Below are 27,106 nucleotides of genomic sequence, written 5' to 3'. Positions count from 1 at the left end.
ACTCCTGTACAGTCTGTCAACTTTTTAAAACTATCTTTCAATAAGAGGTCATAATGTTTACTGAAAATGTTTGCATCCTACTGCAGGAATTACTCTCCTTTTTCTTGCTTTGTTTAAAATCTATTACATCATTGACTTTGCTCGTACGCATGAAAAATCAAAGGCTTAAATATTAGCAATTTCTCTAATTCCAGAACTTCTTATTTTTATTATCACTACAATCCTGACGTAATTACCTCAATTCGCACATTTGACAACAGAGACTGCAAGAGATCAGTGACAACAAATCAGTGATCCTTGAAGTACCAAGAAATGAAACTGCTGCAGGTTGTAATTAACTGCATTCAATGCACTGTGTTTCTTGGTATTAAAGTTTAAAATAAAATCACTGATCTCTGAGCTTCGGGGTATCATGTCATTTCTATTTAGGACACACAAATCTCAAATCAGTAGATCAGGTCTGCATCTATAGGCTTTTACAGCACAGAAGCGTGTCCATTCAATCCCACGAGACCAACACTAGCTCTCTGCAAGATCGATCCACTGAATTTCTTTTCCCTGAGATTTTCCAATGACTTGAAAGCATCACATTTGTATAAAAGTTCCAGCTTGTGGTCCGGAATGATGCCAGAGCAAACGAGCTCACCTAGTTTGGCATTTTGTCATGTACCCCAACATTGTCAACTTTAGACATTACATCAGTTGAAGACAGCAGACGTTCTCTAGTGTTTACACGGCTATTCCACTATGCTCCTAACACTCACTATCAAGTCCCAGTACTCATAAAATTCAAAGTCGCAACCGATTTCACCTCCTGGTGCTACCACAGAACAATGAGCTGATATTTTTTACAAAATGATTTTTGGTTTAGACAAACATGGCCTTTGTGCAGCCAACCTCCAGTGCTGACGCTTCAATACAAACCCCCCGTGCACTTGTAGAGTCACACAAGCAATGCTGTGTGTTACTGAAGTGTGTTCCCACTGCAGCCTAGTGGTGAAGTAATCACTTTGACTTCAGCAAATATAGAGGGTATTGATCGGTTTAGGAACTTGCATTTGCTAAATAAATAAATCACTTAGTCAAAGCATCTATTTTCTGAGTCAAACAATGTCACAAGAGAGCTAATAAACAGAGCTCATCTTTAAATTAAAGCATAATATTCAAAAGGAACATAATTTACCACTTATTGCGAGGTGGGAAACAGAAATGGTTAACTGCCTATAGATGGCACTGTTGTGCTATTTTCCAATGGCTCAATTCATCAGCGTGCTGATGCTGGATTGCTTTTGAAACAACACAAAAAGTTCTGCCGCAAATCTTCATAGGCTCCTTTGTGCAACAGAACTACAAGATCTAAATTTGGACCAAACGGTTGGAAAAGATTGAATTGCAGAGAAGATCAGAGTGGAAGAAAACATGATAGTTCATACTGGGCTCAGTGAAACAGTCCACAGCTGCAGTGGACATTAGAGAAAGGCTCGACCGTAATATGAAGTGGACCATTCAGCCCATCGAGTCTGCCCTGCCATTCAACAAGATCATGGCTGATTTTATAATCTTCATCTCTGTTTGCTTGCCATTTTTCCCCATCACCCTCAATTGCCTTACTGATTAAAAATCTGACGATCTCAATCTTGAATGTACTTGATAGCTTTAGCTTGACAACTCTTTACAGTAAAGAATTTCACAGATTCACAACCCTCAGGGAAGAAATTCCTCATCTCTCCTCAACCTTTCTTTTTCATTAATGTTTCACGTTTCCTGCATTGTAACAGTTTACCTCTTGCTCCAGCCACAATGCCCTAACAGAAAACTGGTGACTGTGGCCTTCCGAATGGATTGGTCTACAATTAGTATTCATTACTATTTACTACAATTACTACAGATTGACACTGCCTTCAACGAGACTGCTGACCAGGAAACCACCCACACTTACAGGCTGTCATTAGATATACTGGCAGGATTTGCAAGTTGCGAATTAACCTGGTATAAATGCACCTTACACGTAAACAAGTCCTGGAATCAGACTTGAACCTAGACATTCTGTTTGGAATGCTATCTGTTGCACCACAAGACCTCCTGAAAGAGTTACTACCTTCATTAAGCACTTCATTTCCCATTAGGCATTTTGGAATATCTGTGGGGGTGCCAACAGGGACAAAAATGCTTGCATTTTGCTTTTTACTTTCCAATTCTCTTCTAGAATGCAACAGCAGCGATGTGCTGCTGAGGCTGTACAAGGCTCTGGTTGGACAGCATTTGGAACATAGTAAGTCATTTTGGGTACCATATCTAGCCATGCATGTGCTGATGTTGGAAGGGGTCCAGGGTAGGTTTATAAGAATGATCCCGAGGATAAAAGTCTTGTCATATGAGCAGCGGTTGAGGACTCTGATTCTGTACTCAATGGAGTTTAGAAGGATGAGGGGGGTATCTCAATGAAACTGACAGAAATTTACCGAGGGGCCTGGACAAAGTGGGCATGGCGAAGATGGAGAAGGAGAGACTAGGACCCGAGGGCACAATTTCTGATTGAAGGGACAAGCCCTCGGAACTGAGATGAGGAGGAATTTCTTCAGCCAGAGGGTGGTTAATCTGTGGAATTCATTTCCATTGAGGTCTGTGGATGAGTTTCTTTATGATAGATAGATAGGTTCTTGATTAATGATGGGATCAAAGATTAAGGGAAGAAGGTATGATAGTGGAGTTGAGAAACATGAATTCCACAAATTAACCATTCTCTGGCTGAAGAAACTCCTCATCTCAGTGTGAAAGGGCCTTCCCTTCAATCAGAGACGGCGCCCTTGGATTCTAGTCTCTCCTCCATCTTCTCCATGCCCACTCTATCCAGGCACCTCAGTAAGTTTCTGTAAATTTCAATGCAATTCATCTTTGTACATGTAAACTCCACCAAGTACAGACCCAGAGTGCTCAACTGCACCTCATACGATAAAACCTTCATCTCCGAGATCATTCTCGTAAACTTCCTCTGGACTGGACGAGTCGAATGTTCGAATTCTACTCCTCTAACTTACAATCTTGAGACTAATAGCCAGATGGGACAAGGAAGATTTTATTAATTGTTCATATTATACAAGCAGCTTTTCATGGTTAAAATGTGCCAACCCAATAACACTGCTACTACCAGACGTGGATGGTCAATGAATTTGGGATATACATCAATAATTCTGAGAAGACAGGCTTCTGTTTTTGTTCTGATAAAGAATATTCCAGCTAAATATTACATGAATTCAATGGGCTCTTAACTCATGCCAGCAAGGCTTCCTGAATAATTAAGTGATGCATATTTAGCTGTGGAGGTGAGTAGAGCTAGCACTCTATAAATCTTGACAAAGGAAGCAAAGATCCAGGAAGTCAGCAGCTAACATTCAAGCAATGCAACAACAACAACAAAAAAAGCATTGTTTAAGAAAACCTGCAAAAATGAGGTTCTTCCTTTTCTATTCTAATCAGCATTATTTACTCCTAGATCTTTCTGCTCACATGAGAATGTGTAAAACTTCTATCTAGTGCCAAGAGGCACTGCACTGCCAAACAGAAAGCTGGGTCTTCATGCATACCAACCATGGAAAGAACAAAAACAAAGTTACTGGAAAAACTCAGCAGGTCTGGCACCATCTGTGAAGAAAAACAAAATCAGAGTTAACGTTTTGGGTTCGGTGACCCTTCCTCAGAAGGGTCTTCACAGATGCTGCCAGACCCGCTGAACTTTTCCAGCAACTTTGTTTTTGTTCCTGATTTACACAATCTGCAGTTTTTTTTGGTTTTTATTTAATATTCTACTCAGGGAAAGGTTCACCTGCTGAGAAGGCACTGGTCTTAAACAGAGAGAATAAAAATCGTGCAGTTTCTGAAAATAAAATTACCCTGCAGCTCAAAATGTTAATTTGAGGAGGGATGACATAAATTTAGCTTGACCTCTCAAGGTTCAAAGGGTGAAGGATGTTCCAACAGGGAAGTACGAAATGACAAGGGGGTTCAAAACATACAATACCAAAACAAAGTGTATTTTGTTCAGTGGAGAAACCCAGAAGAAAAAACCCCAAAACTTTGATCTATGCCATTCTAGAGTGAACCAGGAAGCAGTTTTTCACCCAGGTGGTACTTAATATCTGGAATTCTTTCCCAAGAGTTTTTGGATGTAGGATCCATTGAAATGTTCATGATTGACAGCAAGAGACTTTTGTTAGGCACACTCTACCATGATATAACGTCGAATGGATGACACCATTATGGGTGCCATGGTCAAATGGTCAACGGGTGCAAGGCCCGGTCGGCTTAAATATCCAGGCTCTTTACAGGAAGGAGAGAGGATAACTGAATACACTCAGTCTCCTTTTCGGTGAATTATTTCCAAGCTGTTCCATGCAACTGTGAATATCTTAACACTTTGGTTTTAAGTTGACTTTTAATATTGTCACTGACAGGAAATATAATTTACTGAGCAGAATAAAAATAGAGCTTGATGATTCAACATAAAACATTGATGATGATCACTGAAACTTAGTTATATCTAATATCTGCCAAAATTGGATAATTGCTAATTCATTCAGCTCTACACCTTGTTATCTCAGATTCTTCAGCATCTGCAGAACAAAGAACAAAGAACAAAGAAAATTACAGCACATGAACAGGCCCTTCAAGCCTGCACTGATTGAGATCCTCTGTCTAACCTCTCATCTATTTTCGAAGGATCTGTGTCCATATGCTCCCTGCCCATCCATGTACCTGTCCAGATATATCTTAAAAGACGCTAACATGTCTGCGTCTACCACCTCCGCTGGCAATGCGTTCCAGGCACCCACCACCCTCTGCGTAAAGATCTTTTCACGCATATCTCCCTTAAACTTTCCTCCTCTCACTTTGAACTCATGACCCCTAGTAACTGAATCCCCCACTCTGGGAAAAAGCTTCTTGCTATCCACCCTGTCTATACCCCTCATGATTTTGTAGAAGTCAATCAGTTCTCCCCTCAATCTCAGTCTTTCTAATGAAAATAATCCGAATCTACTCAACCTCTCTTCATGGCTAGCACCCTCCATACCAGGCAACATCCTGGTGAACTTCCTCTGCACCCTCTCCAAAGTGTCCACATCCTTTTGGTAATGTGGTGACCAGAACTGTACGCAGTACTCTAAATGTGGCCGAAACAAAGCCTTATACAACTGTAACATGACCTGCCAACTCTTGTACTCAATACCCCATTTGATGAAGGAAAGCATGCCGTATGCCTTCTTGACCACCCTATTGACCTGCGTTGCCACCTTCAGGGAACAATGGACCCGAACACCCAGATATCTCTGTTCATCAATTTTCCCTAGGACTTTTCCATTTACTGCATAGTTCGTCCTTGAATTTGATCTTCCAAAATACATCATTCGCATTTGGCCGGATTGAACTCCATCTGCCATTTATCTGCCCAACTCTCCAGTCTATCTACATTCTGCTGTAATCTCTGACAGTCCCCTTCACTATCTGCTACTCCACCAATCTTAGCGTCACCTGCAAACTTGCTGATCAGACCACCTACACCTTCTTCCACATCATTTACATATATCACAAACCACAGTGTAGTTCCTACTATCTCTGTTCAGTGAATGAGCTGGATTAGCATCTGGATGTGGTGGTGCCTTTTGTTAAGTTAATGGTGAGACAAAGGCTCCTTCTTTGAACTGGTACCACCTGTGATGTTTGGTCAAAATTCCAGCACAAACAAACAAGCAAGCATCAGAGATAGTGAGAACTGCAGATGCTGGAGAATCCAAGATAACAAAGTGTGGAGCTGGATGAACACAGCAGGCAAAGCAGCATCTCAGGAGCACAAAAGCTGATGTTTCGGCCCCAGGCCCTTCATCACAGAGGGGAATGGGGAGAGTGTTCTGAAATGAATAGGGAGGGGGGGGGGGGGGGGATCCGCCTCCCCCTCTCCCCACCCCCCCCTTTAATGATGAAGGGTCTAGGTCCGAAACGTCAGATTTTGTGCTCCTGAGATGCTGCTTCGCCTGCTGTGTTCATCCAACTCCACTTTGTTGCTTAGATAACAGATAACAGTTTCCTGACGCTCCAGCTGACTGAGGAATCGGGTCACAGGCATTCTTCACTAAACCTGAGACTGGGCCAGTGGGTGCAAGGAAGCCTTGCACTTTCTTAATCTATATCTCCCTTTGATTCTCTCTCTCTGTGAATGCCCCTTGTAAACATTGTGTAGAATGAACAGGTCATTGTGTTTCAAGATACCAGTCATCTGAATTGAGAAAATACTAGTAAGACTAATGGTTCTTTATGAAATCTATATGTCATCATTGTTCTGCACCCCAAATAACAGTACAGATATTAAAGGCAGAAACTTAGGATTTGCTGCATTATCACATCAGATCACTTGCTTTATTATTAGGAAACACCTTAATTTTTTTTCTTGGGCTCTGGAAACTGCCAAACTTATGATATTGTAACATTCTGCAGGGGAGGATGCAATCCTTTATTGTCACTTTTCTTCATGAGCAAGATGGGAGAAGCTGAACAAGCTCATGTCGTAAATTATGCACTCCAATACCAGCATGTTCCAAATCTAAATGGCCTCACATAATCCTTAAACATGTACATAGACTGAAATGCAATAAACATTATTTTGCACCATTGACTCAAAGGCTGAGTTAATGCGGCTCCTGATTAAGTATAATGTATTAAAACTGCCTACACAAAACCACTTTGTACAGGGGGTGAGTCAGTTTGCAAGCTTTTTGGTTAATAAACCTTTCTTTATCATGAATTGATAACCTCTGAGTTTATCAGTGACTGCTAAACGAATCGCTGTGAACTGACAAACATGCAAGTCCTTCTTCCCAGGAAGATGGGAGAAATGTCCAACAATCTCATAAAGCTAACTCCCTATTGCTTACGTCCCATAGTCAAAGAGATCTTAGCAATTCCCTGGCAGTGAGGAATACTATTAAAGCTACTAGGAACTGTTTCAGCCACAACCTGTTCACTTCCAAAGAATTAGTCATTCTTTGAGCAGGGGAGGGGGAGTGGAGGGAGAAGCGTTTCGCCCCTTCGCGTAAGATTGAGGTGCAAGTTGATGTGGTTATCCACACTCAGCTAGTATTTTAGTGGTGGGCGAGTTGCCAGGTGACTGGCCCACACTTGGCTCATTGTGGCCAGGAAGTGCTTTGTCCCATTCCCCTGTATTTAATGGCTGGTGGGGCGGGGGGGATGATGATGGAAATGGACATGCATTGCAGCGGTGCCTCTGCTAGGCGTAGCCCGTCTGCAGCTTTGGCTGTTTGGGCACACCAGGCCCAATAGATGCCCCACCCCAATGGAAAGGCACCCTCCCATGCCAGCTTGACCCTGCCCCACCCCCATCAGTGTTTGTTTGCCTGGGCCCAGTGAAACCAATCCTGCTTACTTTCCTGCCCCAGCCCTCTCCGTTGCTCCTCCATGAGAACTAATTACAGTCTCCCACCAGTGGCCACTACACCCTGGCAGCTTTATACCTGCCTTTTCAGATAGTGTGTGTTCATCCAGCTCTACACCTTGTTATCTCATTCACTGAACGTACTTTTTTTAAGATTCATTCATGGGATGGGGGAAGTAGCAGGCAAGGTCAGCATTTGTTGCCCATTCCCAATTTCTCTTGAATTGAGGGTTATTCTCTCAGTTAACTCAGACAGCAGTTATCAGCCAGTCATGTTATTGTGGGCGTGGAGTTACAATGAAGGCCAGGCAAGTGAAAAAAAGCAAACCTTCCAGAACATTAGTGAAACAGCTGGGTTTTTATAACAATTGATAATGGTCACATGGTTACCGTTAGTGAATCAGATGCTTTTATTACGATAGCGGTTCAAATTCTGTCAGCTGCCGTTTTGGGATTTGATCCCATGTCCCCCACAGTGTCAGTCTGAGGTCCTGGGTTACTGGTCCAGTGTTATTACCACCAATCCAGTGCCTCTCCTAATATTCATACATCATATCAGCCTTCTGTTATCATGTCTTTTGTCAAGTTTAAAATGCTCAAAGCCATATCGTAGAATTTTTGGGCTGATGGTAACCTAGGGATTATGTCACTGAACAGGCCAATGATTGAGCCATACAGAATGGAGACAGACCTTTTGGCCCAACTCATCCATGCCAACCAGACATCCCAATCTGACCTAGTCCTATTTGCTAGCATTTGACCCATATCCCTCTGAACCTTCCTATACACCCATCCAGATGCCTTTTAAATGTTGTAATTGTACCCAACTCCATCACTTCCCCGGGAGCTCATTCCATACACGCACCACCCACTGCATGAAAAAATTGCCCCGCAGACCTTTTTTAAAACTTTCTCCTCTCACATTAAAACTCTGGAATCAATCTCTTCTGAACTGTCTCAAATTCAATCATATTTCTCTATTTTTGAGTCAATTCACAGCACACGGGCATTGCTGGCTTGTGGGTAGTAAAGAATCCACCACACTGCTGTTCAGGGGGCATGAGCATGAATCCCACCACAGCAACTCATGGAGTTTTACAATTTTTAATAAATCTGAATATGAAACTAGTCTTAGTATTGGTGACCATAAAACTGACACCAATAATCCTGAGACACCACATGGTTCATTAAGATCCATTATAGGAGGAAATCTGCAGTCCTTACCTGGTCTGGCCTCATGTAGACCTGTAAGAATTGCTTTGAAATGTCACTTGAACTCATCTTGCTTAGCTATCAGTTCAAGTGCAATCAATGATCTCGCCCCCTTGACCTGTCTGTCCTCCCCAGATTGACCTTTCCCCTCCCTACCTCCCCACCTACACTCACCTTGACTGTCTTCATCCCCGCCTCTTTAACTTGTCTGTCTCCTCTCCACCTATCTTCTCCTCTATCCATCTTTGATCCGCCTCCCCCTCTCTCCCAATTTATTTCTGAATCCTCTCCCCATTCCCCTTTTCTGATGAAGGGTCTAGGCCCGAAACGTCAGCTTTTGTGCTCCTAAGATGCTGCTTGGCCTGCTATGTTCCTCCAGCTCCACACTTTGTTATCTCGGATTCTCCAGCATCTGCAGTTCCTATTATCTCTGATAGACAACAAATATTGGCCTTTCCAGACAAAAGGACTGCAGATGCTGGAAGCTAGTGTCTATAGGTGTGAGGCTGGAAAAGCACAGTGGGTCACACAGCATCCGAGGAGCATGTAAGCCAATGTTCAAGCAGAAACCCTTTGCCAGTGCTGGCTAAGGGTTTTGGCCTGAAACATTGACTTACCTGCTCCTCGCATGCTGTGTGGCAGGCTGTGTTTTTCCAGCTTCACACCTATAGACACCAGCCTTGGCAGTCATGCCCAAACCCATGAAGGAATAAGCAGAAAAAAAACAGGTCAGCACAGTGGCTTATAGCACCAGGGACCCAGGTTCAATTCCACCCTTGGGCGACTGTCTGAGGGAGGAGGAGAACTTCTTCAAGGTGGGCATCCTTAGAAGAGACTTCCGTGTTGTTTTTCAGTGACACGGAGACAATAAGGACTGCAGATGCTGGAAGTCAGAGTCAAAAGGTGAGAGGCTGGAAAAGCACAGGAGGTGTGGAGTTTGCACATTCTCATGTCTGTGCGGATGCTCTGGTTTCCTCCCACAGTCCGAAGATGTACAGATTAGACAGACTGGCCTTGCTACATTGCCCAAAGTATCCAGGGATTTACAGGATAGATGGATTAGCCATGGGAAATGAGGGGTCACAGGGATAGGGTAGGATGGCTTTTTAGAGGTTTGATGTGGAATCGTTAGGCTGAAAGACCAACTTCCACACTGTAGGTATTCTAATGAGAAAAACTCTTTTCACCATACAATGTTTCTTAACTGCAATATTGTGTACAATTGCTTTACAGGCATGTTGCTATTGCAGAAATGTGGCAATACGGGTTTTAAAGTGTTAGTCAGTAACAAGACTGCAAAGAAATGAGTCAACCCTCAGATATTCAAAGTGCGCACTGCTGAAAGTGATATTTTTAAGTTGTGGGTTTGTGATAAATTTAGCTGTGTTCAAAGAACTCTCATCTAATGTAGTAGCAGGCAGATAAATGCTATCTCTGATTAAATCAGCATTCACTTTGAAGCAACGTCATTTCCCGTCATTAGTAAAAGCTAATTGATTACATCATTTATCTTAAAAAAAAATCATGAAATAAAAGAACTTTGGTTTTAATGGTTTCATTTAAATGCAAGAACCCATTAATCTAAACTATCCACCTGTTATTTATCAAATCTTCCAAGGGCCCAAAAATATTACTTGGAACATTGACAGCGTACGTATTTAAGAAACTGCACATCAAAATTGTATATGAAGGCATTACACTATTCTCATTCCGATGGCAGTATAATATTCTGTATCCTCTGCATGGGACTTCCAAAGGTACAGTGAAGAGGGTACTATCAACACGATTTAGTCTTCACACAGTTAAGTTACTTTGATATTTCTTTGCAAGGTCATTACATGAAGAGTCTTTGGATAGTTCTCAGTATTGAACCCAATTTAAAATGTTTATTCTTGTGCCCTGTTGACCAAACTGGAAACAGGTGTGGGCTGTAAGCGGAGTACAGTGATATTCTCAGAGTTGCATACTTTCGTTTCATTACTAGTTGAGAATAATATTCTCTTTCCTCAATGGCCCTGCTCAGTGGTTTCATCATCATTTTACAAAGTCAGCATTTTGCATCAAATTTCCATCTTCTATTATAGGCGTGTAGCAATCCCCAATTTAAAGCCATTGGTGCATTGTTTGTTAATGCTAGAAGGGCTTACTTCAGTTCTCAGAGGGCCCTCCATGACCTCTTGTTCTCTACATGGGAGACCCAAGGGAGATGCCAGTAAAGTACTTGGAAGATCAAAATGACAATTGCAAGAGTGAAAAGGGACATCAGACCATACTCCCAAACAAAGCCTTTTACGGATGGTTCAGTTTGTTTGGCTGATCTGATTTGTAATAGTAGATGTGGTGCAAAAAATCTGAATGAGACTATTCCCAGTGTGTTTCTTTTGGACAACCAGAGTGCCTTTTTGGAGAGGTGAGGTATTTTTTGGGATCTGGTCCCAGACGCCATTCAGTTGGTAAGGTAATCGTCAGGAGAGCTAAGGCACTCTTGTAGATTGTGAAAGTAGGCAAAACTTGTGTGAAAACTACACGATTGCCTTTCTTGCTATTTGCTCTGTTTGTTTATTAGTGATGTGATAGTCAATTATTGTCCACCCTTAAGTAGCCTGGAGGGGGTGTTGGTGAGGTTCCTTCTCAAATTGCTGGGAGAGGTTCTTGTAGCACACTGGTAGTGTCCCTACCTCTGGGCTGTGGAAGTCTGGGTTCAAGTCCCACCTGCTTTAGAGGTATGAGATAACATCATTCTAAACACTCTGATTTAATAAAACAAAAGAAACCCAAGGGACTCTTGTTGTTCAGTCTTGGTGTTCCTACCCCTGAGCCAGAAAGCCTGGCTCAAATCCCAGCTGGTCCAGACCAGGTGTACTAACATCACTGAATAGTTTGCTTAGAAAATAAAGCTGACCTAGGGATGGTTCAGCAGAACTGTCTGTCCTGGGCTAGGACCGTCTACACCAACAGGAGTTGCTCCATTTTGGTGTTCAACAATAAATGATGTTCCTTAATAATCGGGTATCCTGAGTTCGAACAAAGGATCTATTTTAAAAAGTCAGGTTCATGAAGCTGAGATCTTTCCCAGGTCTCTGCACCCACCCCAGGAACTAAAATTGGGAGTAAGGTCTAAAGCATCTACAGCGGGCCAAGTGGCAAATATGAGATTCGCATGTACTGTTGAAAAGTAACTCTGGACATTTCCTGGATTTTAGAGTTCTAGCCAGAGGTTACGGAACGAAAAGCAAATGACACTCAAAAACTGGACAGTCTCGTAAAACAGAGGCAGCTGGTCACCAATGCCCCCTCTCCCCCACCTGCTAGCCCTCTCCACATGGTGGGATTTAGAATACCAACCAGTCTGAGAAGTGCCAGCTTTGTAGAAGTCAGAACTCTCTCTTGTCAGGTATCATGTGTGCACAGTAAATCAAATGTAGAATGAATGCAATCAGGTCCTTCACTATAACAAACTTTAGTCCAACCTCCTGGTGCATACACATAGATCTTCTACAACACAGTCATTTGGTCTTTGACTGAAGTTGCCTGTTTAATAGTAAATTACACAATCTAAGCTATAGGCTTGTAGCTACAAACTAATTAAAAACTGTCTCAATTCCTTTTTTTTTGAGGTTAACAAAAGCAAACGATCTTCAACACACACAGAAATTGCTGGAGAAACTCAGCAAGTCTGGCTGCATCTGTGGAGAGAAACAGAGTTAATGTTTCGAGACCGGTATGACTGTTCTTCAGAACTGAATAGGTTATTTTGAACACCTTTCAGTTTGATGTTGAGTGTCTCCAGCATTCTCTGTGTACATTGAGGATTTCCAGCATCCTCATTATTTCGCTTTTACTTCTGTTTTTAAACGATCTTCGAGTCAGCTTCACTCAGAGCTGGAAATCAAAGTTCAGTTTGTTAATCATATGGAAACTTGGATACTTGTATTTAAATTGTGTACAAATTGGTTGAATGGAACAAGTTCAGCTATTGCATCACAAGAGCTCAGATAAACTCAACTGTACCTTACTGCAGATTTTGACTGTTGATATCTGTGATTGTATCAATATTGACTGATGTTTTATTTAATGTGACCTTCGCCAGTGCCATCAACAGCAAAAGACAACAGTGTTTTGCTTTTTAGTTCAGAATGATATCTGTTTCAAAGCTTTTATTCATTGGATCCTTTCAGCTTACCATATCCCGCAGGGTTGCCCTTACTCTTGGGTAGATTGGCTCGGAGAATGGCATTGTTTAAGGTATTCAGATAGGTAGGCATGCTGTGATAGCCTTTGTTGTTGTAAAATGCCTACAGAAATAAAAGAACACACAGTTAGTTAAGTGCTCACTATTGCAGCCACATTCATCCTGGCTGAGTAATTGAAGTCAAGACACCGATCAAGATTTAATACATGCGATTTTTTATGGCATGTTATAGTGCATCCTCACCCTGGTTCAACAAAGGCATTTGCTTTAAAAGACGTTGTTCTCTTAACTGCTTTTCAATAGATAAGTGATTTTTGTTCTTGCTTCATACTGATTTATTGAATAAAGAAAATTAGGTCCAGCAAAACTTCAGAACAGAATTTTGCTATCAGTTTTATCCAAATAAAACAGATGTAAATTGGGGCGAATGTACAGAACTCGCTCACTGGTTCCTTTGGCAGTTAACTTTCCATAAAGGTTTTGCTGACATTCTCCCTCGGTGTTTTGAAAAGTAAATGAGCTCCAGTTAAGCAGCAACAAGTTTCTGCACAATGACCAACTTGTACCAAAAGGTTACTCATCAACCTGTTCAGACCTGACCTTTTCAATGTTAGTGCTTTAAGGAAGTCTGCAAACGTGCCCCAAGGAATACCTACACCCAGTGTGTTCACATCTCATTTTTGTCATCTAGTGCCTTCATAGCAACCTTTATGAATTCTATTAACATTCCAAAACTTACTTAATAGTAATACAAACTGCTGCTATGTTGAAGCAGAACCTCATGTGTCAAGACAGATACAAGGGGCATCTGGTAATAATGCAAATATGGTTTCAAGGACGAGGGTAGAGTGCTGCATGCTGTACAAGTGCCCTCAGGAAAAGACATTGATATAAAGGGTCTAGAACAGGAGAACTCCAGGTACAGCTATAGGCGATCTCAGTGAGGGGCTGGAGGAGACTGATTCAGCTGTAAGAGAGTAACTAATGGTGGTTGAGAGGTGTCTAGCAAACCTTGACACAGGCACACTGTTAAGATGGAGATGCAGCTATGAAATATGAGCATTTTCAACAAGAACATAAGCAGTGACCTTACAGCAGTATTGCTCATCAGCATGACTGCATGCACATAACTGCAGCAAACTGAGTTAATTGCTGTCATCTATCTTTCTTGAAGAACACTTCAAAACTCATGCCATAAACACAACGCTACATACTTATTAATATATTTAGTATATATTTCTGTACATTTCTCTTATTCTTTACTATTTGTATTTGCAGATCCTGATCATATTTCATTTGCCACAACTTGCATTTTGTTACCTATATCGATGATTTGGATGAGAATGTACAGAGCATGATAAGTAAGTTTGTGGATGACACTAAAATAGGTGATATCGTGGATGGCGAGGAAGGTTATCAGAACTTACAGCAGGATTTTGATCAGCTGAAGAAGTAGTGGGCTGAGAAATGGCAAATGGTATTTAATATTTGTAAGTGTGAGGTGTTGTATTTTGGGAAGTCAAATCAAGGTAGGAGTTTTATGGAGTGAAGTGGAACAGAGGGACTTTGTAGTTCAGGTGCATGGTTCTCTGAAAGCAGAGTCACAGGTAGACAGGGCAGTTAAGATGACTTTTGGCACTCTGACCTTCAGTCAGGACTTTGAGTATAGAAGTTGGGAAGTTATGTTGCGGTTGTACAGTACATTGGTGAGGCCACATGAATAGGAAGGATGTTGTTAAACTGGAAACAGTGCAGAAGAAATTTACAAGGACGTTGCCAGGACTGCGGGGACTGAGTTATAGGGAGGGATTGGGTAAGCTAGGAATATTCTCTTTAGAATTTAGGACATGGAGGGGGATCTTGAAGAAGTGTAGAAGTTCATGAGAGGTATGGATAGATTGAACGCACTCAATCCTTTTCCTAGGGTTGGGGAAATCGAGGACTAGACGGCATCAGTTTAACGTAAGAGGCAATAGAATAAATGGGAACCTGAGAGGCAATGTTTTATTAAAAACACAGAGGGTGGTACGTATATGGAATGAGCTGCCAGCAGAAACGGTTGAGGTGGGTATGTTAACAACATTTAAAAGACATGCGGACAAATACATGGATAGGAAAGCTTTACAAGGATATAGGCCAAGTGCAGGGAAATGGGGTTAGTGTGCATGGACATTTTTGTTTCCATGGGCCCGTTTGGGCCAAAGGGCCTGTCTCAGTGCTGTAGGACTCTGACTCTAACTTTACATATCTTCACTCTTTCCCTTCATTCTTTCGAGTGACACTTTTTTGGAATTTTCAATATATAGTTGTGGCAGGATGAGACAGTGAGTGAAGGTGATCTGCAAGAGGTACCACTGCCATTCCTCTAGCAACAGTATCTATATAGACATTGCAGTAAGGGAACTACATCAGGCATTGAGCAACCCAAACCCCTGATATTTCTCTTCCTGTAACAACATGCTGGCATTTAACTTCTGTTTGAGCAAAGCACAGTCAATTTCATTGAAACATAGAAACATAGAAGATAGGAGCAGGAGGAGGCCATTCAACCTTTCGAGCCTGCTCCACCGTTCTTCACAATCAGGGCTGATCGTCCAACTCAATAACCTAATCCTGCTTTCTCCCCATAACCTTTAATCCCATTCGCTCAAAGTAGTATATCTAGTCACCTCTTGAATACATTCAATATTTTGGCTGTTTCCTGTGGTAATCAATTCCACAGCCTCACCACTCTTTGGGTGAAGAAATGTCTCCTCATCTCTGTCCTAAATCGTTGACCCCGAATTCTCATACTGTGACGCCTGTTCTGGACACACCCACCATCAGGAATGTCCTTCCTACATCTATCCTGTTTAGTCTTGTTAGAATTTTATAAGTCTCTGAGATCCCCCCCTCATTCAACTGAACTCCAGCAAAAACCATCCCAACCTCGCCAATCTCTCCTCATATGGCAGACCCACCATCCCTGGAATCAGCTTGCTAAACCTTTGCTGTACTCCCTCAAGAGCAAGAGCATACTTCCTCAGAAAAGGAGACCAAAACTGCACACAATATTCCAGGTGTGATCTCGCCAAGGTCCTGTATAATTGCAACAACACATCCCTGCTCCTGTACTTGAAACCTTTCGCAGAGAAGGCCAACATACCATTTGCCTTCTTTACTACCTGCTGCACCTGCATGTTTACCTTCAGCAACTGGTGCACAAGGATGCCCAGATCCCTCTACACTCTCCCCTCTTACAGGGGATGCGAACATCGTTGGCAAAGCCGGCATTTGATGCTGATCCCTATGAACCCTTAGGTTGAGCAGGTTGCTTGGTTAGTTCAGAGGTCATTCACAGTGCTGTTGGTCTGGAGTGTGCCTCGGCCAGGCCAAGTAAGGACAGTGGATTTAGTCAAAAACATTAGTGAATCAGATAGGTTGTTACAATAACCAAAGATAGTTTCATGTTTGTTATTACTCAAACTGGCTCGCAATTCCCGTTCTCATTAATCTATTTCCCAAAGCGTTTGGTTTGGCTTCTGAATTAGTAATGCAATGGCATTACCGCTACACAACTATCTCAAGGTCTGAATTCAAGATCCATCTGCTCCAAACGACATGCGTCATTGATGGGTCTGAACAAATTGAAAAGAATATACATAACGGTGCGATACCTATTCCACTTTGAGAATCTTCGAGCATTAATTAACAATTAAGATAAATGTAAGGTGCAATGGAGTAGATATATGGAGTCCATGATAATATGCACTTGGTGTAAACTGAATGCCAATTTAATGACCATTACAGTTAATGACTACGTCTGTAAACTTGTATTCACTGACAAATACATTGCCTACAAGCAAGGTATCCATTGTTTTGTAAAAGATAAACAATTGAAAAGGTGTGGATTGAAGTTACTGTGACACCAATGGACAATAGGGAGGGTCAGTTTGAACTTCAAACAGAAACGTGTATCTTTTCAACATACCTGCCCTTTCTTCACACAGGTTAAAAAAAACTCATTCAGAAAGCACTTTCAGGTCGCCGCAAAACACCCAGCAAAAATATACATGGAAGCCACTAACATACCCCCACACCCGCCCCAACAAAGGGCAGCAAAGGAGTGGGAAAGAGGTTACATTCATGCAACTTGCCCTCTCACCAATTTCCCCATCCCCCTTTGTATATTATTTTACTGTTCATGAAGGTGCTTGCAAAAGGCAGATATAGACTGCTTCGCAGGTCAAAGTGATGATATCATGACATAGTATCCACAGCAACAGAGCTGAAGTGGGGTGGGGGTGGGGGTGGACTTGTGCTCCCAATCACAGTGGATGGAGCCGAGGTACGTTTCAATACCTTGTCATTGTCCGAATTCCTAATGGAATCCTGCCAGCTCTTTAGGCAACCCCAGCTCCAGATTTCCCCAAACTCTTCCTCAAATCTTTGCCCTATCCTCTAACTCGCAACCGCCTCCAGGCCTGACCCCCTCTCCTGCCACCAAACTCCCATGAAGGGCCTAGGCCCAAAATGTCAGCCTTCCTGCTCCTCTGACGCTGCTTGGCCTGCTGTTTTCATCCAGCTCTACACCTTGTTATCTCCCACTCGCTCCTGCTGGTCAAGTAGTAGATTTGACTGTAGGTTGGCAGGACTGCCCAAACCTCTATTTAAGGGAAGGTCCGCAATTCATACTGACATGGCTACCACATGCCTGAGCTCCTTCTGTGAGTGAACATGCAATGCGCCCCTGCCCTATAAAAATCAAGTGAAACAAATTGTGTCTCTCACTCTCGCACCTTATTGTACAGCTAATACATTTGAATTTATATGCATTCAAGTCGAGTTAAGATACCACAGACTAAAGCAACTTATAATTAACTTCAGTGAAACAACCCCTTGGCCTACCTGTGCAGTTCTCCTCACTGCAATCTTCCGCACCATTGGGGCAGCCTTTGTACTGAAGGATGCTGGGATAGATTTGAGCACATTGCCGAATGTCAGGCCTCCGTACCTGAGAAAATCAGAATATGTTAAATAGGAGCACCAGGCAATTAGCATCTCTCCTGGAAAACACACATTGACAGCAGATTATCGGCGAGTGGGAGCTGATGTGACTCAGGCACAGGGGGAAGAAACAAAATATGAAAAACCATAAAACCTGAAAGCAGATGTACTGGTCTGAACCTGTCACGTGTACCTGAAAGTGGAATTCCAGTTCACAATTCTTTGCAGAAGACTGAAGAGGAAACCCTTAAGATGACCAAACGTGTAGTCGCAAAAGTATTCCTTTATCTACAATGCTCTAATCAGTGGAATGTTTCTGCACTCTTCTTCCTTTATTTTCATACTGGCTGTTGAGAAATAAGACTCTCTACATTCTCCTTAACTTCTTAGGATGAATCTTCGATTTGAGGGTTTGTGAACCTGGGATTTTGCTCTAGACTGAGCGAGGAGGCAGGCCAGAAATCATCTTCAGCTGGAACTGGGATCAAACCCCATGCTCTTGACATTAATCTGATCCACACACAAGGTGTCCAGCCAACTGAACTAATCATATATCACCAAATTTCAACTTTTCAATATGAAATAAACAGGTTTGTAAGGGTTTTTCAAATTGAAATGTGATTTGCTTTTCAATAACCTAGACTAACAGAACAATTTTTGGGACAAACAACAGTTCTATTCAATTCCTAATCACCGTTCATTTAATGCCATCAACCTTGAATTTTGAAAATTATACTTTGAGTACTGAGTCTGGCAGAGAGAGGCCAGCAATGGGTCCAGGGGCCAGGGAAAGGCCAGCAAAGGGTCCAGGGGCTAGAGAGAGGCCAGCAAAGGGTCCAGGGGCCAGACAGAGGCCAGAGATGGGTCTGGGGGCCAGGGAGAGGCCAGCAAAGGGTCCAGGGGCTAAAGAGAGGCCAGCAAAGGGTCCAGGGGCCAGACAGAGGCCAGAGATGGGTCTGGGGGCCAGAGATGGGTCTGGGGAAGAGGGAGGCGAGTGTTGGGGTCTGACAGGGATAGGCAAGTGCTGGGCTTGGGAGGCAGGGAGAGGAGAGCGATGGGTCTGGGGTAGGGAGCAGAGGTCCCCAGAGGGTGGGCGGAATCGTGTTGGGTTTGGGGGCATTGGTCAAGTAGGATGAGTTGTCAGGGATTGGGGAGGTACAGCTGCTGGCATCCCTGGTGAGTTATGGGGTCACTTTAACAGTTCCCCAGGTACCAGACATGTTTCTTAATCCTCCAAACTTTCCCCGGTAGCTATTTGCTTAACCGAAGGGAACCCTCTGAATTCCCAACCTCTTATGAATTACTTCAGAGTTCTCCAGATGCAGGGTAATTGCCAATCACAATTGTTAATATCTGGGATATGGGGAGGGGGTGGGGTGGTCCAGCAAGATCAGCGGGGTATATCAGGGATTGCGTGAGGTTGGGAGGGAAGATTCATTGCTGAGTTAGGGCATCAGAAATTACAGCAGATTGTTAATCCTATCACGTTTCCTGGCAAACTATTAAATTTAAAGTAGATTAGAACCCTTGGAAGTCTCTAACTTTCAGGGGTTTTGTTGGAAAGTGTCAAAGACAGGACAATTGACAACCAGAAGTTCCAATTTCACAAGCAATTCTGTTGCAAAGATCTGTGTTAGAAACTCTGCACGGTGTTGATATGCAACTCCAATCTACACTACGGCAACAGCTATCTGCCCATTAGAACGCCAGTGCCATTATCTTAGCTCAAGCCTTTATAAATGGGTTATTCCTATATTTCTCTTCACAGAGTCCCAACAAAAAAAATAGCTGGACCATCATCTTATTTCATGCCACCACAGCAGTAATCTCTTTAAGAAAAATACACAGGCACATCTTTGATTAAAAGTAGATAAATTATTGGGAAAGATCTTTCGCTGCTCCACTGGGCAATTAGAGAAAAAATGGTTGGAAATAGGAGGAAGGATTAATGTGAGGTGAATTCAGGAAGGTGGAAAGAGAATATTATAATCATTATACTTTCTCAAGGAGTGGGTACAAAAAACTACCAGGTCTCACTGGAACGAGATCTATTCAGATGCCAGGTACTTGCTGTGATATATTCAAAAGCTGCGTACCCCACTTTTACTGGATTAATTTATTCCAATTGGGGAAAAAATACCAAATTGCAAAGTCATACAATTTTTTTTCGCAGTACACAATATAAAATGAATAGAAGAATAGTCAACTGATCAAACGCCGACTATGGAAAATAATTCTATCACTGAGGATAAGAGATACATTTCTCATTTTGGGCTATTGAGTTCAACATTAAACATTTCCAAGTGGACTAAAATCCCAGTCTACTCATTCTGTGAATTTGCTAAGTTTTTCCTTGATTAAGGGGGCAGTTCTAATCCATGTGCTTCAAATGTTAAAAGGATTAGACAGGGTGAAACATGCAGATGGCCTTTCCAACAGAAGGGAAAGCAAGGTCAAGGGGGCTTCACCTTCAAATGAGAGTGTGATCATTTGGGAGCAACATCAGGAGTCAACGTCCCTCGCAAAGAGTAGCAGAAACTTGCAGCTTCCTCTTTTGAGACGTCAGAATTACTGGGACATCTAATGCTCAATATCCTAGCAGCCTGCATGGAATCTTGTGCCTTTTCCCGTGGAAATGTTGGTAGTTGGGAGGTGTTATTTAATCCGGTTACTGAGGGACCACTTAATGAATGCCTGTTTAAGGGTCTCAACCTGCCGCTGAAGTTGGCAAATCAACAGAGGGCAGCATGACAAGCGAAACCCAATGACCTTGCTCTGCAGGTTTCCCAGAGACAATCCCTCATTCAAACACGTTCAGTATCTGAATGAGGGTCTCTGCATCAGTAGGGTCAGTGGGGTTCACTTCCCTGCTATTGCTGCAGACCCTTTCCTTTGCAGTGTTCCCCTCATCCTTTTGTCACTCACGTGTACTCAGGTCCCTCCCCTATGGCTGGTGGAGTACCAGTAACAGTTACTGCCTCTTGGGGCGCTACTTCCTGGCATGGAGTGGAGAGTGCCAGCTGCTTGCCTGAAAAATACCACAAGATGCAGTGAGCCTTCCCAAGAAATAGTGGCACGGGGGGTCTCGCCAGCTCTCTAGCCAATGCCAATACCACCTACCACCCTAAACCTGCGTCCAAGTCACTCAGATCCCAAAAATTAATTACATCAAATAATCTTCCTGTAAAGCAATGGAGTCATGCTCCAGCACACCCTATAGGAGACGGAGGGTAAACAAAATTAGCCACATTAAGATTGATATAAATCAACTAAAAAATTAAGGTAAAGATAAGTGCGCTTGCATCTAAGCAGTAATTTGGGGAAGCTTGAGTTCCTCAACTCGAAAAATAATGAAGATAAATGAGCCCTCCTTCAGGAGGCACTCCAAGATGAGATCGAGATTAAGGGAGGGGGGGAAACCGAGAGGCAGAGTTCGATGTGGGAAACTGCAGGGGATATCCAATTAGAATTCTGCAATGACAAACTGGAACATTTCCTTAAGGGTTAAAAGTTAGCAGTTTCGGAGGAGTGAAGAAGCGAGGTGTGCATTTAATACACATCGACAAAAACTGGTGACCAGTTTAAAAAAGTAAAGCCTAATAGGTTCAGCCTTTAGCTGGAAGGGGGACTGAAATATAACAATGAGGATGTGTGTGTGAATTGCAGAGAGTCTCGGTCAAAACCCATCTGGAGAAATACACTCAGTTTCCCTTGGAAGGAACATAGGGTAGATCTGTGAGAGCCACTCCAACATTTAAAAGGTTAAATTGCAAAGCAAGGCTGTCCATGTCTGGACTGCATCCCCTTTGAAATTAGAAGGTGTGATCCAAGTGAGACATTCAAAATGATAAATGGATGTGAGAGAGCAGCTGGACTTTAAGAAGGATGTGAAGGCTTTGGAGAGGGCACAGAAGAGAGTTACTTGAATGGTTCCAGGGATGAGGGACTACAATTACATGAGAAGACTGGAGAAGTGGCAGGTGGCTCTTCAAGCAAAGACTACTACTAAATGCTAGCCAGTCAGTGACGCCTATGTCTCAACACAGAATAAAAAAAAACACTCCCCCAACACACCTAGACGCCTTTAGACGCTATTTCCTCCTTAAATGTATTCAGTGTTTTTGCCTCCACAGCCTTCTACAACGGAGAATGCCATTGATTCACTTCCCTACCTAGTAAAGAAATTTCTCTCCATCACAACACAAAATGGCTTGCTTTGTTTCGATAGACCTCTTGTTCTATACCATCCAACCAGAGGGATCAACAGTCCTGCCTCTAATCTTTCCAGCCTCATCAGAATTAAATAGGTTTCCTTTAGATCCATCTCATTCTCCAGTAAATACAGGCTCAGTTAACAAAACATCATCTTATATGACAGACCTTCTTCATCCCAAGAAGCAATCTAGTGAACCTTTGCTGCTGTGCGTCCAATACAGGGGGTCAGTATTAGCAGCTCCATGGTCTGTGTGTATGATTGTCAATCTACAGTACAGTAAAAGCTGACCTGTTGGGCGGCTTTAGGTCTATGCAATCACATTCATTACAAGATAAAATAAAATTGCTCAAGTATATTTTTATTGCGATTTTCTGCAATTGGCACCAAGGGTTCACATTTTTCCATCCTGTCCAAGAAAGAAGCTGAATAATTTTATAGTCACTGAGTCCAACATGTAAACCAGTGGTCCATTGCTGCAAAGAGATAAATAGTCAGATGCCACAGGCAACAATTGTACAAACCTATGCAGCCTGAAGCGATCAGAAGTGTGCAGAATATACTCAGAAACATTGCGGCCTGTAATATCCACCAAAATATCGCCTGTCACTACTTTCTTCTGTGGGGGATGCCCTCCAACTCCATTTGGGCAGGAGAACCCAGTTCCTTGCATCGAACAGCTACATCGAACTGGCTCATGTATGGGACGTGGAGCTGACGGGGATGATGTGACTGTTTCTGAAAAACAGAAAGAGTAATAAAGTTAGCACCTATTCAAACAATAGGCAGTCCAGCATCATATTTAGGCAAGGATACATATTAAAAAGGAAGTGAAGAAATAAAAATCGGACCTGTACTGTGCATTCAGACTTAAGTGCTCAACAACACCAACATGATGTAGCACTTTAAACAGTAAAACATTACAGTAAACTGCATAAGAATCTTTTCAAGTGTAAGTGTCACTTTTGTTACTCACTCAGGAAACAAGTGTCACTGGCTAGGCCAGCATTTATTGTTCACCCCTAATTGCCTGGAGGGTAGTTTACAGCCAACCACATTGCTGTGGGTCTGACGTCACATGTATAGGCCAAACCATGTTAAGGACAGCAGATTCCTCTACTAAAGGACATTAGTGGACCAGAGGGGTTTTTCTGAAAATGGTTTCATTGTCATCATTAGATGACTGGATTTCAATATTTATTGAATTCAAATTCCACCATCTGCCATCACACGATTCAAACCCAGGTCCCATTTGAACATTTCCAGGGCCTCAGGATTACTACTCTGGCAATAACACCACTGGACCATCACGTCCCCTTTGTTAGTGCGTCCTGTGTCTATCTGATGAAGATGAATGAGGAAAGATCACCCTGCAAGTGATTACGCAGTTGCCATTAAAAAAAAGACATTTTCATCAAAAGTGAAACCTGATTATTTATTTGTAAAACTTTATGTGGAGCCTGAAACCTTGGTCTAAGTGCATCTAGTCCAACTTTCTATCCTTTCACCAATGATACCGAGGAGGTCATGAGGTGTGGTCATCATCCCATATATGCTTCTTTTGAACCTGTAACAGCTTTTGGCCTCAAGGCTTAACAGTGAAAATAGTCACACATTTCTCAGTTCATTAAGTTCCTGACCTTCAGGTTTTTCTAACATTCGACAATGGTTTTGTGGTCATCTCTAGACTCTTAATTCCATATTCTTCACAGAATTCACATTCCACCATTTGTCATGGAAGGATCTGAACTCAAGTCCCAGACCATCAAATGAGTTTCTGGATTAATAGTCCAGCAATAATATCACTAGGCCATTGTCTCCCCTTGTTTCTTTCCAAGCCATATAGAGAGACATTAAGGCAGGTGGGAAAAAGTTTATTCTCAGAGATTAGTGTTAAAGACTGTCTTCAGGGAGAGGAGAGAATAAGATGCAGAAAGGTTTAGGAAAGGAATTATAAAGCTTGGGGATCCAAAGGGACAGTCATAAAAGAAGACACTAAAGAAAGCAGTGTCACACAGATAGCCTGTTGGAGTGAGACAGAAATATCTATGGGTTCTAGGCCTGGAGGGAGTTACAATGATCAGGAGGGGTAAAGTCATGAAGTAATTTGAACGTAAAAATGAGAATTTTAAATTCAATGTGTTGCTTGATGAGGAGGTAACATAGATCAGGTATGTATAGGTAGGTGATGGAAAATAAAAAACTTGAAAAGTCTGATAAGTAATCCCGGCCAATTCCAGTAAACGAAAGGCTAGAAAAATGCCTTTGAAAATCAATCAAAAAGGGCTGAACTGTAACAGATTGTGGATTTTTTTTAACAGAAATAATTATTTCAAAATTAAATATCATACCTGTATTAATAGAACATTGTCGTTTCTTAAAGGATCAAATTGAGCTTAATTACTTTTACTTTTTGCACAGAAGTTGTGAGCATATAATTTTTATTTGGATTAGATATTAATGACAATACGGCCTAAATTGGAAGTAACTTAAATAATGTATTTCATCCATCTATTTGAAAAGAGCCTGGTTTTTACTAAACCAACTGAAGTTCAAATATTCCCATTTAGACATAAAGTACTTTAAAGCCTCAGTTAAATCTTGGTACCAAATTCCAAGTGAAACAGCAATCAAATGAACAATATTAAGGCTGTAAGAGCTCCTTTATCACAACTAATGAGTCCTATAATGAACACCATTTAGAAGGAGGTGACTGTTAATCTAAAACAGCATCTTCATCAATCCTCCAATGTTTAAGGCCTACATACATGACAGACACTTTCGGTAAAAGCATGCCGCTTAAACAGTTATAGTTAGACAGCAACATGTTATTAAGACCCGGAAATCCAACCTGGTCTCTTTAAATTTTAGAAGCCCTTTTACTCAAGGTTTCATCTGTGATTTGGTGGGTAACACACTTATTGCTAAGACAGTACTTCACAGATTGATGTCCCTACTCTAGACTTATATTAGCAGTTAACACATCAGCTATTCAAGTAAACAATTCTGCCTTCAATAAGACCTTTTGCATGATCAGTTAAACTGAGGCACTCTTTAATTACATGACCATATAAAATATAAAACAGATGACTTAATTCAAAGAAAGGGAAAATTATTAAGCTGGGCAATATTTATCCTTTATGAACATTATTTTTAAAAAGCCTAAATATTATGACAATAGTGTTTGTGGGGCCTTTCTGTTCAAACATTCCCTGCCACATTGCAATAATGACTTTGTTTCTTTAAAATTAATCTTGTGAATACTTGTGTTAACATTATGGGATACTTTGACCTGATCTGTCCATTAGAAGCATTTCCTGCACCATCTAAAGTCGCTGTACTGTGCAAGGACTGAATTGACTTAGTTATCATAAACTGAACGTAGAAAAATAGCTGTGATAATGGGAACTGCAGATGCTGGAGAATCCAAGATAATAAAATGTGAGGCTGGATGAACACAGCAGGCCCAGCAGCATCTCAGGAGCACAAAAGCTGACGTTTCGGGCCTAGACCCTTCATCAGCTTGGTACCAAGATTTAACTGAGGCTTTAAAGTACTTTAAGTCTAAATGGTGGGTTTGTAACAATGGCTCATTTTGTGGAACAGCTTGGTAAAGTCAGGATAAATTACAGGCAGGGCATGGGCTGAATCTCATCTGACACCACCACGAATGAACCTGCTGTAAACTAGACACTTTAATAAAATCCAAAATGATGTCTTCTTCACTAAACTGTGCAGGAGAGACGCACAGTTATGAATCTAGTTCCAAATGTATAAACAGGGTTTCACCAAAAATTACGCACTTACGAAAGCTGGCAACTAAAGATTTTAGTTGCAATTAAAATGCTTTGCTGGGAGTTTTGACAAAATATCACGTTGTTTTAGAACAATCTTATCAGAAATAAGATTGAAAGCAGAGAGCAGGCAGTACACCAAAGGAATTTTAAATACACCGTCAGAGGAAGCTAAATGTTAGAGTACTAACCTGAAGGTCAGGAACTTAATGAATTGAGAAATGTGTGAATATTTTCACTGTGAAATCTTGAAGGCCATAAGCCGTTGCAGGTTCAAAAGAAGCATATATGGGATGACGACCACACCTCATGACCTCCTCGGCATCATTGGTGAAAGGATAGAAACTTGGACTAGATTCACTTAGACCAAGGTTTCAGCTCCAAATAAAGTTTTACAAATAAATAATCAGGTTTCACCTTTGATGAAAATGTCTTTTTTTAATGGCAACTCCGTAGTCACTTGCAAGGGTGATCTTTCCTCATCCATCTTCATCAGACACAGGACGTACTGACAGAGGGGAGGTGATGGTCTAGTGGTGTTATTGCTTGAGTAGTAATCCAGACACCCTGGAAATGTTCTGGCACCTGACCTCTTTGAATCATGTGATAGCAGATGGTGGAATTTGAATTCAATAAATACTGAAACCTAACGGTCTAAGGATGACAATGAAACCATTGCTGGGAAAGCCCATCTGGTTCACTAATGTCCTTTCGGAGAGGAATCTGCTGTCTTTAACCTGACCTGGCCTACATGTGCCCCCAGACCCACAGCAATGTAGCTGATACTTATGGGCATTAGGGACGGGTAATAAGAGCTGGCCTGGCCAGTGACACCTATATCCCGTGAGTGAATTTAAAACAAAACTTGGAATTGTGGCCTTTTTAACACATGAAGTTACATGCGGGGGCAGGAAAATCAAAAGACAGCAAGGATAAAATGGGCCTTGAATATGAAGGTATAAAATAGACAATGGTGAATTGGTAGCCTGTTTTACGCATCATCAGAGTTTATTTTTAATTGCCCAGAGGGCAGTTAAGAATTAACCACATTGCTGTCGGTCTGGAGTCATGTGTAGGCCAGACTAGGTAAGGATGGCAGTTTCCTTCCCTAAAGGATACCAGTGAACCAGATGGGTTTTTCCAACAATTGACAACAGTTTCATGGTCATCATTAAACGCTTAATTCCAAGATTTTAAAATTTAAATTCAAATCTCCCCATCTGCTGTTGTTGGATTTGTATCCGGGTCTCCAAATCAAACTGGATCTC

The 27,106-nt window shown here is 41.9% G+C and overlaps 1 protein-coding gene across 7 annotated transcripts in view; it reads right to left on the bottom strand.

The window, feature by feature from the left end:
• abca2 (ATP-binding cassette, sub-family A (ABC1), member 2) overlaps nt 1-27,106 on the bottom strand; it is a 508,939-nt gene that overhangs the window by 64,033 nt on the left and 417,800 nt on the right. For all 7 annotated transcript variants that reach the window (XM_059638365.1, XM_059638369.1, XM_059638363.1 and 4 more), the window contains 3 exons: nt 22,569-22,782; nt 17,733-17,838; nt 12,837-12,948 (listed from right to left, as the gene is read on the bottom strand). In XM_059638365.1, the coding sequence (XP_059494348.1) occupies nt 12,837-12,948; nt 17,733-17,838; nt 22,569-22,782 (432 nt within the window). The remainder of the gene's footprint in view (nt 1-12,836; nt 12,949-17,732; nt 17,839-22,568; nt 22,783-27,106) is intronic.

Source organism: Stegostoma tigrinum, chromosome 29, assembly GCF_030684315.1.
Source record: "Stegostoma tigrinum isolate sSteTig4 chromosome 29, sSteTig4.hap1, whole genome shotgun sequence".
Taxonomy (NCBI): domain Eukaryota; kingdom Metazoa; phylum Chordata; class Chondrichthyes; order Orectolobiformes; family Stegostomatidae; genus Stegostoma; species Stegostoma tigrinum.
Note: the sequence above shows the minus strand (reverse complement) of the source record. Positions and strands in the feature narration are given on the sequence as shown.